The sequence below is a fragment of the Megascapheus bottae genome, chromosome 17 (genome assembly GCF_031878675.1).
Source record: "Megascapheus bottae isolate mThoBot1 chromosome 17, mThoBot2.hap1, whole genome shotgun sequence".
Taxonomy (NCBI): domain Eukaryota; kingdom Metazoa; phylum Chordata; class Mammalia; order Rodentia; family Geomyidae; genus Megascapheus; species Megascapheus bottae.
In genome coordinates, this window is record NC_143525.1 from 43,841,438 (window position 1) to 43,854,455 (window position 13,018).

Here is a 13,018-nt window from a genome sequence, read left to right on the forward strand (position 1 = left end):
CACGATCCTCAGATCTCAGGCTCGTGGGTAGCTAGGTTTAGAAGCAGGAGCCACCAGTGCTCGCCTACCCAGGGCACCTGCTAGGAGGTTAACAGCACAGCTGTTAAGCGGGGCAGCCTACAGGAAGGACGTGCTTTCCCATCACTCTGCCTACCCACGCCCATGGCTGCCTGCTCCCCTTTACCTTCTCTTTGTGCCCTCTAGGCTCCCCCTTCGGCCTGGCCCTAAGGCTCCAGAGCTTGCAGAGGTACCCACAGACAGGGAACCTTTTTCCCACTCTAGGGGCTCCCTGAGGGAGGAGTCAGTGCTCTCTTCCTTTCGTTTTCAGTAGGGCCTCTGGTTCCCTTGCCAGGCAGAGGACAAGCGTCCCCCTCCTATTCCCACCAGGGAACTGGGAGGAGACCAGGTCAGCTCCAGCCCGCTCTTCTTTAGGAGGTTAGCATGTATGAGTGAGCCCACACCCCTGGCAGGCCTGTGCCACAGACTTGTGTCGCTGGTGGCCTCCAGGGCAGGAGTCTCGTTCAACCCATCGGCCACCTGCTCAACTTTTCTTCCAGACTACTTCAGGCACTGACACCCCGAACATCATGGCAACAGGTCCGGGCCCAGGCTCTCTGCCCCCACGTGCACTCTCTGCTGCCAAGAATGAAGGGAAATCTTAGGAACTCTGGACTGTGGATGCCTGACCGCTTCCTGTGTCACAGGGGCCATGAATGGGCCCGTCAGAGCTTCAGTGGGCCTGGGGAGGGGTGGGGGCGTTCTGATGTGAAAGCATGCTAGAGCCTCTCTATGCCCAGAAAACTGGGCAAAGGGCACACTGCACTCCTCTGCCTCCCAGCCCCCGGCAGAATGTGAGGACAGGTGGTGCTGAGATAGTGCCTGAGGAGGCCAGATTTCCAAACCTCCAGTGGTCCCAGGAGGGACAGAGTCACAATGAGCACGATGGAATACTGGAGAGGGAGAAAAGAGCAGGAAAGAAAGGGGGACACAGGAGTGAGGAAGGGGGCTATCCATCACACCGGGTCTGATCCTTTTGAAATGCTGGGGAGCAGTGAAGGGTGAGGAGGGTCTGAGCTTTAGGGTGCTGGTTGGAGGTTGGAAGCTAGAACCTTGTCTGTCCCAGGCGCCCATAGTCTACAGCCAGGCTGCTGCACCGCCTCCAGGCAGGGCAAGACTTGACCAGCAGGGTGGTTACAATTCCAAGAAACACACACCATCCAAGCCTTTCCAAGTCTCAGCTTCCAAGGAGAAGGCAGAAGGATCACCCACTCATGCCACACTAACTGGGGCCCCAAGCCCCACATGTACCATATTCACGTAACTTGAAACCCTGAGCCAGGGAGATTCCTGGGCCTTCGGCCTTCAAAGCACACTAAACACAGGGACAGGGCAGACAGCACAGGCATTTGAGACCGGAATAAGCGGGCTTTCATGATGGCCAGAGGCAGAGCCCTGACTAGACTCCTGTACCAAGCTCAGGCACAGGGAGACCTGATTAGGGCTGCTACACTGATAGGTGCTGTCACAGACATGTTCGGCGACTTGGGAGATGGACTTGCTTCTCAGATGCCTTAGCATCTGCCAACCAGGAGGGGTGGGTATGCTTTAGGGACTTCATTGCATGTATAAGGCTTTCATGAGAAAGAGCGTGGACACAGCGAGAGACATTGGTTAAGAGACACTGGCCTCGTTACCAGGCTGAGGCCCTGAAGCCACATACCTGACCCCTAGGCAAGCTGAAGTGCCCTTGTCTAGTTCTGCCATTGACATAGAGCCTCAGCAGATGGGTAAGGCTGACCAGACCCAGCTGGGAGCCATGGCATGACTTCTGTGCGTGCGTGGGTGCTAATGAGGGACTGGCAGTGCATGCAGGCCTACATCACATGGCAGAAGGGGACAGGACTTGAAACTCTCACTAGCAACCAGGTGCCCGGCAGCTGGCCTTGACCTACTTGTCTCCTGGAGTTCAGCCACAAGCTTGGAAACCCCTACCCCAGCTTGAAGGCCAGAGGACTTCCCGAGCTAGCCTGCAGCCTGATGAGATAGCACAGGGCTTGCAGACCACAGGAGAGACGCTGCACTTTGAACACTCCTGGCCAGCGGGGCCAGAGCCACATCTGGTTCTCATTCAAATGTCCAAGTGTAATTAAATTCTCCACGACGCAGCCGAATGGTTTGGTAAGATGTAGCTTTTCCCCTTTTCCATCAAGGTTAAGAAATCACAGTCCCTCATTCCACTGGCAGACTCACTCTTCCCTGTCACGGGTCTCCAAGTCTGCAGAGGCAAATGCCTGTGCTCTTACCTTTTTCTTTTCTTTTTTGTTTCCTTTCCCTCCCCCTCCCTCCCTCCCTCCCTCCTTCTGCAATAGGGCCTTATCATGTCTTGAATTCCTGCAGTGCCACTATTGCTCTGATTCTCCCACAGCGCTGATAAGACAATCATGTGCCCAGGCTCACTTCAGTGCCACTTGTCTGCATTCATTGTTGACATGCAGGGGTATCCTGTAATGTCTACCAAGAACCTCCTCACAAGAAGCAGCCCTTCAGAGTTCCTGGCCTGGCCTGGCCCTATAGTCAACTACCAGGGGCCACAGTGTGCGGTTCCCACTTCTTACTCCACCCCGTGGTTGCAAGCCTGTTGCATGGAGGCGTCCTTGCTCTCCCCACCCCATGCAGGAGGGGGATATCATTGAACAGCAAAGGCAAGAACAGCACATGAGCCCAAAGAATCCTGGGATTGCATCTCAGGATCTGTGAGAAGGACATTCATGATCTCAGGCTTTAGGGACTCTCCTCAATGGCCTCCTGTTCAGGACTTCTCCATTTGAGGCAGAATATTCCTAAGGCAGTTTCCTTGCCCACTGGGACATCTATTTCTTTTCACATATGGTTCATGACTTTCATGTTAATGGGGCTGCATTCTGTTTCCTCCATGCGTAAATTTCTCACAACCTTTTATGCAACTTTTTAAATAAGTGGTAGGATATTTCTTTGGGGAACATACTTCCTTCTGAGTTAGTGACTTATTGTGGATATGGATGCTACTACCCAGAGGCAGGAGAGAGTTGGGGAGAGGCTTAACCAGGATAGGGGTAGGTAGGGCATGCTACAATCCCTTTAAGACTTTTGGTCAGGTCCTGTGTAAAGCTCACACTTGCTGCTTGTAAGCAAGAGCTAGCATTATGCACAGGCACACATGGCATCTGGGTGGCAAAGAATGCTGGCCTGGGAGACAGGCCCACAACCACATAAGATGGTGTGAACCAACCATTCCAACATCACTGACCTGGTTCAAACTGAGAACAGCACTCTGTAAACTTGAACTTAGTAAAGGAGCTCATTTCTTGGTGGTATTTAGCCTGAGGCCCATATATCTGGTGGTTCTCTTCCTTCCTTCCTTCCTTCCTTCCTTCCTTCCTTCCTTCCTTCCTTCCTTCCTTCCTTTCTCTCTCTCTCTCTTTCTTTTTCCCTTCTTTCTTTCTTTCTTTTCTTTCTTTCTTTCTTTTCTTTCTTTCTTTCTTTCTTTCTTTCTTTCTTTCTTTCTTTTTCTTTCTTTCTTTCTTTCTTTCTTTCTTTCTTTCTTTTTCTTTCTTTCTTTCTTTTCTTTCTTTCTTTCTTTCTTTCTTTTTCCTCAGTTGTGGGACTTGAACTCTGGGTCAAGGCTGTGCTTCTGAGCTTTTCAGCTCAAGGCTACCGCCCTACCCCTTGAGCCACAGTGCCACTTTTGGTTTTCTGGTGGTTAATTGGAGATGAGTCTCATGGACTTTAGTGCCTGGGCTGGCTTTGAGCCAAGATCCTCAGACCTCAGCCTCCTGAGTAGCTAGGGTTACAGGTGTGGCCACTGGCACTCGACTTCTGGTGGTCTTTACAGTGAATCAGATCTACAGGAAATGAACCCAATTCTCAGTCCACTGACTTATGTCAAGATTAGCAAAGGGCATGGTGTGAGGGAAGGTCTCTGTGGCCCTCTTTAGGATCTCGACCTACGTTCTGGTGCTATAACAGGACAGAACCACAGGCTCCTGAAGTAGAGTGAGCCTAACCTGTCTGTCTGTCTGATGCAGTTCAGCCTTTGTGTTCACAGACTGGCTGCTGGAGCCGGGGCCCTATTCATTATTCAATTCAGCCCGCTCAGACGAGCCTTTCCATTTGTTCCTCCAGGAGGAATAACAAATCTAGAAATGCAATTCCACTTTGGTGTATTAAGATATTGATTTGCCTGTCGAGCAGAAGTGCATTTGTGCTGTAGCCCTCCCGTGGGGAGGAAGGGGTTAACCAAATGTTTATCACAAGGCTGGCTTCAGAGTTGAAAGTAATGTGATCAGTAATGAATTTTGTGTTACATTAGGTTGTATAAATGGACAGACAAGCGCAGACAACAAGTGGCCAGGAGTCGGGGCTAATCTAATGATGTAAAAATAGAGACAGCACCAATTAGAGTAGGGGCCAGCTCCAGGCTCCTGCGGGGACTGTAAATGAATAGGTACAAATCCAATTACTCACTAATAGACGCACTACAAGAGGGGCAGTCAATGGTAAATGCATTAGAGCCCAGTGACCTCTCTCCTCTGCACTGCAGAATCCGAAAATTTGACTTCCATCTTCAGAGTGGGGGCTGGGGGTGGCGTTCTCAAAGAAACTCTTGTTGGGTGCAAAAGGGAAAAGTGTGCCCACCCCAAACCAGTCCCTTGCAGAAGAGGCCTCCTGTCCAAGCTGACCTCTTGCCCCCACTCAGGGCCTCTTGATGCCTGAGCCAGGGGTAGGAGGCACCCACTGGAGGGACAAAGAGGAGAGTGAGATGAAGCCTTCTGGGGAAGGTGAAGGCAGGAGGTTACATACCAAAACACTTCACAGCCATGTGTCTCTCAGGGGTGATGTTTGTTACTGCTACGTCAAGGGCTGTGTCTGCATTGGAAATAAAATATTTCTTTAAAGAGGATCACACAATGGACCTTTAAGAGCACAGCAAGAACTGAGATCAGACTGGGTAGCTATCCAGATCCGGAGACCCCTGAGAGCTTTGGGGGGGAGGGGCGGTGTACACTGGACCCCCATCCCCTGCCCTTGCTCTTCCTCTTGCTGCTATGTGGACAGGGCAGGGAAGGGACTCCTTGGTCACCCCTCAAGTTTTCTTCTTCCTCTTTAGGTTCCATGGCCTGACGTTCAGAGCCACTTGTCTGGGAGGCTGGGCTGCCCAGCGAAGGACTGCAGGGACAGGCTCGGATGTGTCTGCCGTGTGCTCAGACCAATGAACTATGACACCAAAGAAGCTCCAGTGGAGGCAGGGTCCCGAGAGGCTCGGCTCACACTCTCCCAACCCACTCTGAGGACCACACCACACAGTCCCACACATCATAGCACGATGGCACTGGCCCAGGGAGGCCTGGAGTCCATGGGACTGGACCATGTGCCAGCTCACGTGGCACAGAATGAAAAAAGTCATCCTGAACAAATGAAGCAAGTGGGTGCTGAGCGCCCCAAAGTCACTGAAGCATACTGTAGCTACTGAGCTACACTGAATGCGACACACATGGGGGCAACTGGGGAGGGAAGTGAGGCTGCAGGTCCCTGGGAGCAGGGGTTGGGCAGGAAGAGGATTGGGTGGGGAAGAAATCTCCCTAGAGGCTGAGCCCATTTCTGGTATGGGCATTCCAACATGTGTCCCCTACTCAGTGCAATCAGACTGACACCGTTTGGTCTTGTTCTCTGTTTTATCTACGAGCCAAAGTTCTGGATTCTAAATGGTCAGAGGGTCATTTCCAACATTCCCCTTCTGTGTGCACATGTGTGCGTGTGCGCGTGTGCATGCGCGTGTCTCCTTCCTCCGATCAGCATTCCCAGCAGGCGGTCTGCAGGCCTCCCTCCACCTTGGGAGAAGGCAGAAGCAGAAGAACAAGGTGGGCAGCAAGCCAGCCGTGACTTAGCTCTACTTGGCTCAGATCTCACCTCTCACACAAGGGCCAACAACTAAAGGTAACTAACTTCCCTAGCAGAGGAGGCACTGAGAAAAATCCTCCCTTTAGTTATCCATTTACTATGCTAAGGCTTCCAGAGGAGAACTCCTGCTCTGGCTCCACAGCCCTCTTCCACCCTCTGTCCAGTCACCATGTCTTCCTCCATTCCCTCCAACCCCCCCCTTTTTTTTAGTGCCAGCACTAGGGCATTGTCTCTTAGTGCTATCCCCTCGTTTTCTTGCTCAAGGCTAGCATTCTACCACCTGAGCCACAGCTCCATTTCTGGCATTTTCCTGGTGATTAGAGGTAAGAGTCTCACATACTTTTTGCCTGAGCTCCCTAGATCTCAGCCCCCTGAGCAGAGATGAGGCACTGGCACCCAGCTCTACTATTACTCTTCTATGCTGGGGAAACACTTGGAAACAGGTCACCCAGGGTCACACTGACACCTCCTCTTTATTGGCAAGAATCAGTGTGCCTTGCTTAGTTGAAAATAGACTTTAGGCAACTTGGAAGCGTGCAGAGGAATATTATAGCCCTGAACTCCCATGGTAGCTCTGCACTGGCTGAAGCTTCCAGCAGGAGAAGAGAGGGTGTGAGAGGGAGAAAATGACCTACCTGGAATCAGATCTAAGATCTATAACATAACTACCAAGTATCCCTTCTAAGCATAATCACCATTCCTACTGCCTTAGCTGGCTTGTATTTTCTTCCTTGAAGCCACAAAAAACCCAACCAGTCATTCAACAAACATTAACTGAAGCTTAGCTTGGCTCTGATCCCAGTGCTGGATTTTGAGCAGGAAGAATGCTGATGGCAAAAGGTAATGAGGATGAATGGGGCCAGTCCAAAGAATCAGAATGGGGTTATGGCATTATGTATGTATGTGGGTTAGGGAGGGGGATTAATCAAGGAGCTACAGAGCTGGTCCTTCTCCCAGTGGCACATAGAATGGTGTCAGCCATAGATAGTTATTGGGAAGGCAGCAAGCATTATTTGCTGAGGGCCAAGAATACTGTGAGTAGGTGGTACCTATATTTAGAGAGACACTCATGCAGCTGTAATTGGGGCTATCTTAGAAGATGAAAAGTGAGCTCAAGGGCTAGGAGTGTGGCTTAGTGGTAGAGAGCTTGCCTAGCATGCATGAAGCCCTGGGTTCGATTCCTCAGTACCACATACACAGAAAAAGCCAGAAGTGGTGCTGTGGCTCAAGTGGTAGAATGCTAGCCTTAAATGCTCAGGCTCTGAGTTCAAGCCCCAGGACTGGCATAAAAGAAAAAGAAAAATGAGTTCAACAGAAGAGGAGATGACTGTGACTGGACAGGAGGCAGTGAAGTGGTCACTTCAAGGCAGATCACTGAGTCAGCCAGGACAGGGAGCAGTGCAGGTCCCGAAAGAGGGGTGTCATGTGTTCGTGTAAAGTTGGAGCAAACCTGGGAGGGGTTAGTAGTCAGGCTGGGGAAGGGGATTAGGCTGGAGAGGAAGGTGAGGAAGGCCCAGAGAAGACTTGGTATATCCCAGCAAGAAGGTTGGGTGGGCATGTGGAGGTGCTAGACAGTTTTGGAGTCAACAGTTTAAACAGTGAGGCCAGGTGCCAGAGGCTCACATCTGTACACTTAGCTACCTACGAGGCTAACATCTGAGGACTGTGGTTTGTGAAACCAGCTAGGCAGGAAAGTCTGTGAGACTCTTGTCTCCAATTAATTACCAAAAGAAAAAAAAAGCAGGAAGTGGAGTTATGGCTCAAGTGTAGAACCCTATCCTTGCAAAAATCTCAGGGACAGCACCAAGTCCCTGAGTTCAAGCCCCAAGACCAACACACACATCCGCATATACACATATACAAAGAGTTTAACAGTGAGACTTCTCCTGATGGGGACTTCACCTCTTCTTTTTTTTTTTTTTTTTTTTTTTTTTGCCAGTCCTGGGCTTGAGCTCAGGGCCTGAGCACTGTCCTTGGACTTTCTCAAGGCTAGAGCTCTACCACTTGAGCCTCAGCACCACTTTCGGCGTTTTTCTATGTATGTGGTACCGAGGAATCGAACCCGGGTCTTCATGCATGCTAGGCAAGCACTTTAACCACTAGGCCAAACTCCCGGCCCCTCACCTCTTCTTTTAAGAAGTATTGGGCTTGAACTTGGCTTTGTGAGTACTAGGCAGGTATTCTTCCACTTGATTTATGCCTTCAACCCTACTCCTCTCCTTTCCTTTTTTTTTGGTGGTCATGGGGGTGGACTCCCTACTGCCTTACCCTTGAGCCACAGCGCCACATCCCATTTTTTAGTGTTTAATTGGACATAATGACTCTCACAGTCGTTAGTGTCCGGGCTGGCTTTGAACTTGATCTTCAGATCTCAGCCTTCTGAGGAGCTAGGATAATAGGGGTGAGCCACCACACCCGGCTTCCTTTCCTTTTGACTAAAGGGCAGGTCACCTTCTGACCAGGAAACATTGGCAAGATGTTTAGAACTGGACATTCTTCTGAAGTTTTATCTAATCTCATTTTTTAAAGAAATTTTGATTTTGAGTCTTTGATTTTCCCTTTGAAGCTGGAGAGAGGAATATCTAACTACCTGGCCAGCAGTGTGGTGATTTGAGAACATCATGTGGTGTGTGGTCTCAAGCATAGAAGCCCCTCGGGTGGCCACTGCTACCATTTCGAGAAATAATCCAGGAGCAGCAGGCCAGAGGCCAGCACTTCGCAGTGAGAAGGTAAACATTGGCCCCATTTACTGTTCTTTCCCACTGTCTAAGAGAGAGGGAAATGGAACCCCGGGAGGGAGAGGCCCAGGGTCACAAGCTTCCTTCATATCTTGATGACAACTTCCACATCACACCAGAAAGGAAACACAAACATTCTTCCCAGTGGCAGGGGCTGGTGTTGGGAACTGAGAGGACTCTCAGATTTGGCCTTTCCTCCCAATGGAAAATAGCTAGAAATAGGCAATCTGACAACTGACGTGAGACACAAATAGCAACATCCACAATGCCAGGCCCAGCTGCAGCCCTTCCCATCCCACAGTCTCGTGGCAGCTGTCCCTCCCTTACTGGGAAGGACCTTCCACCTGCTGCTGGGTCTGAGCTCCCTGCTTTTAGGGGCTTATGCAATCCTCCCAACATCAGCAATCAATTAGGCATTGATTGCTAAAAGTTCACAGTTTTTGTATATCTTACGGCTTGACTATGAAAGGTTCCCTTCCCACCCGCCAACCCGAACTCATGTGCTGAGAACTTACGTACAGGATGCATGTATTGAAAGCTTGGTTCCAGCCATCAGTGCTATTTTGGAAGGTTATTAGAAATTTTGGGGAGTGGGGCTTAGCTCGAGGAAATGGACCACTGGGGGCGGTGTCTCTTTGAAGGGTATTATGTTGTTCTGGGCTCCCTCTTCTCTCCTTGCAACCCCTCTCTTTCTTTCTTCTCCTTTCTCTTTTGTTTCCCCTGTCCTTACCTTTTCTCCCCTCCTTTGCTTCCTCTCTGCTTCCTGTCTCCCATGAGGTGAAGAAGCTCCTAACACCAAATGTTCTGTCCAAGCATCCATGGAGCTAGTCTGCCCTCTGAAAGTAAATCCTTCCTCCTGAAAGTTATTCTCAGTATCTTGGTTAGAGCCATGAGAAAATGAACCAATTCGCCATCCTAGAGAAGACTGACAGTGAGTGCTGCAGAAAGGGGCATCTAGGGCCCATTTAGGTAGACCACAGGAAAAGCCCCAGCTGCCTGGCTACATTGCCCTGAATGATGCCAGCATTCTCCAAAGAACTCAGCACAAAGGAGAGTGGGGCCATTTAAGAGCAGGAGTCCATTAGGGACATTAACTGCAAAGTCCTAGAGTCCTTGATAAGAGAGCCAGACCAAGCGATGGCTTGGACAGGTGAGAACAGCGACTCAGATGGATCAGCCTCTCCCATCTCAAGAAGGATGGATTAAGAAGATGGGGAAGTAAGACTGGGAAAAATCAAGATACTTAAGTATCGTGACAAGGAGAGTATTCTTACTCTCAAGAGGCCAAAAGATGGTAACCATTTCCAGGAAATCTGGTAGTTAACTGGAGATAAGAGTCTCATAGACTTTCCTGCCTCAGCTGGCTTTGAACTGCAGTCTTCAGATGTCAACCTCCTGAGTAGCTAGGATTACAGGCGTGAGCCACCTGTCTTTCTGAAGGGCATATGTTGCTCTGGCCTTCGTCTCCTCTCCCTTTCCCTCTCCCTCTCCCTCACCCTCTCCCTCTCTTCTCCTCTCCAGCTTGGTATGGGGAAAATTCTAACATACCACATCTTCTGAGTTCAATGAGGTCAACTAGCTTCTGCAGAGAACACTGGTGATTCAATTACCCATTTGAATAGGGGGCTAGCCAGCAAGCAGGGATGCTAAAAGGTCTGAGAATGAGTTCATTGCTTTCGTGGTTGTCATCATTGTCACCTAACAAGGTGGTACCTTGCAATGGGAAGGGCTTAACAGAAATGCAAGAAAATGTTCCCGGTGCTCAGCAATGGGAAAGGAAGTAGTTCTAAGATCGATTGCATTGTTAATCTTGGATACAGAACAGAGGTAGAACAGCAAGTTATCTGGATCAGGCTACACATTTGATCAAGTCATCTCAAGAGTTCCAATTAGTTGTTGAGATTTTACTCTCTAAGGCCATGAAATAAAGGGTGGGTAGCATACATCACACACATGCACACATACATGCACACACACACACACACACACACACATTTTTATGTCATCTTTTATAAAGTATAGCTAATCAACAGTTGGTTATTTTTAATTAACTTACTAAAATGTCCTGCAACCATTTAAAAACTGTGATATTCAAAATGTGATTTTCATGTTAAGAAGGAAAAAAAAACCCATAGCCTTGTCAATAAATAAAAGTTACTTGAAACTAATCTTTTTGTTGTTGTTGTTGTTGTTTAATAATATACACTAACTGGGAAATTCAGAGAATTTAGCAGAACAAGCTTGAACACTGGTTTTCAAGCTGCAGATCGTAATTTATCAAATATTATGAAATAAAATTACTGTGTTATGATATGAGCGTATTAAAAATTGAAACAAACTAGAAAGTACTGACATGCATTGTTTTGAAGGTATGAGCATCCATTACATGGAGCTAGGAAGCAAATGTGCTGATGATGAGAGTAAGAGGCAAAGATTGAACCAGCCACAGTATAATCCCTAAGAACAGCACCTCTGGATTAGGTCAGAGAGTGTGATGGAGATAGAGCTTCTTGGGCTACAGGCAAGGTTCACTGGTGGAGCACCCAGTGAGTTGGTGTGAGGCCCTGAGTTCACATTTCAGTGCAAAAAAAAAAAGCATGTTCATATCTTTAAAATACCTTAAGAGATTAAAAAAAAGTAATAGGGAACTCAGAACTATAGGTTGCAGCAGTTACCAGCAAGCAACAATCACCTTTTTTTTTTTTTGGTAGCAATCACTTTTTTGAAGGGCTTGAACTCAGGGCCCAAGAATTGTCCTTGAGCTCTTTCGCTCAAGGTTAGTGCTCCGCCACTTAGAGACACAACTCTACTTCTGGTTTCCAGTTTTTGAGTGGATAATTGGAGATAAGAGTGTCATGGACATTCCTTTGGGGGGGGTATAGGGCTTGAACTCTGGGGCTTGGGCGTTATCCCTGAGCTCTTCAGCTCAAGGCTACCACCCTACCCCTTGAGCCACAGCCCCACTTCCCTTTCTCTAGTAGTTAGTTGAAGATAAGAGTCTCATGTTCTTTAGCGCCCATGCTGGCTTTGAACCATGGTCCTCAGATCTCAGCCTCCACGGTAGCTAGGATTATAGGCATGAGCTATCAGCACTGGTTGTCAATCACCCATGACTTCAAGAGATGACTTTGTGAGTTCTTTGGAATCATGGGCATCAAAAAGAGGCTTCCTGTGGCAGAGATGAACTCTCAGATACAGGCAAAATGAAAGACAAGGCTCAACTAGTGACTAAAAGAATGAAAGCTTATAGGGAAAATGTATTTTACAGAGCAAATGTACTTATCCAGGTGTTTCTTTAGAAACCTTTTATTTTGGTATGAAGTTATATCTAAAACAATTGGAATGAGGCAAGGTTTTATTTGTTTAAGACATGCTATTTTTTCTTGAAAAGGCAATAGTGAAAGGAATGTCTGCTAAGCAGGAATTAGTTGAGGTATTTTGAGGGGGCTTTGGGAAACAGACTTCTAGGCAAAAGGAAAAATATGTGCAGAGAGAGGCCTATGTATGTGACTGTGTGGCCCTGTGCGCAGGGCCTGGGTTTTCAGCCCGGTTGGTGCTGGCTGGCCTAGGACAGCAAGGAAGGACTCTGGTCACACAGGATGGGAGAACCCACAAGAAAGAAAAAGACCAGGGGAGTACGTTTAATTGTTTTTTTCTTTTTCTTGAAACTTGTATGTGTAACTGGATGAGTATGTTCTAAATTTAATTTTATTTTGTTGTAAAGGTGGTGTACAGAGGGGTGACAGTTGCATAAGTAAGGCAATGAGTCCATTTCTTGTTGAACAGTGTTACTGCCTCCCTCATTTTTGTTTTTCTTGGATGAAGAGTTTCTGGAGATAAGAAGAGATGCTAACCTGTAAGGTGATGATAACAGTTAAACTATGAAAGCAGAGGTGACCCTGTCTGAGGGAGAAGAGAAGGGTCTTGAGAAATACATTTAAGGAAAATAGTAAGAAAACCCCAAGAAGAGACAGAAAAAGCCAGGAGGCAGAGGAAAACTCAGGGGACTGGGAAGTAGGCCCTAGGAAGAGGGCTTCAGAATGAGGGGAGGAACTGACAGGGCCTGTGGGAAGGGGACCCAAATATCCAGGGGTAACTCTGGGAGGTCAGCTGTGGTGGACAGCCCGGGGCAGGGCTGTTCCTCCTCGATGACAGTCAGGGGCACTGAGGGTCTTGGGTGGCAGGAAGTGCAGATGCTTCTCAAACCATCTTTTCTCTTTGAGAAATGAGAGATGAGACTGTTTGGTAAGCGATTTGCGGAGAATGGGAAGGTTGAAGCCGCGTCTATGCAGAAGGAAAGGGACTAACTTCAAGGTGAGGGACAGAACACCTATACCATATTA

General features: G+C 48.5%; 1 protein-coding gene across 14 annotated transcripts in view; it reads right to left on the reverse strand.

Moving 5' to 3' along the window:
* Positions 1-13,018, reverse strand: part of Bcas3 (BCAS3 microtubule associated cell migration factor) — a 481,230-nt gene that overhangs the window by 7,536 nt on the left and 460,676 nt on the right. For 7 of the 14 annotated variants that reach the window (XM_090351162.1, XM_090351159.1, XM_090351157.1 and 4 more), the window contains one exon: positions 4,840-4,905. The exons of 6 other annotated variants lie outside the window; for them this stretch is intronic. In XM_090351162.1, the coding sequence (XP_090207288.1) occupies positions 4,840-4,905 (66 nt within the window). Of the gene's footprint in view, positions 1-4,839; positions 4,906-12,172; positions 12,530-13,018 lie in introns of those variants that run through there. One more of the 14 variants, XM_090351168.1, reaches the window with a different exon arrangement.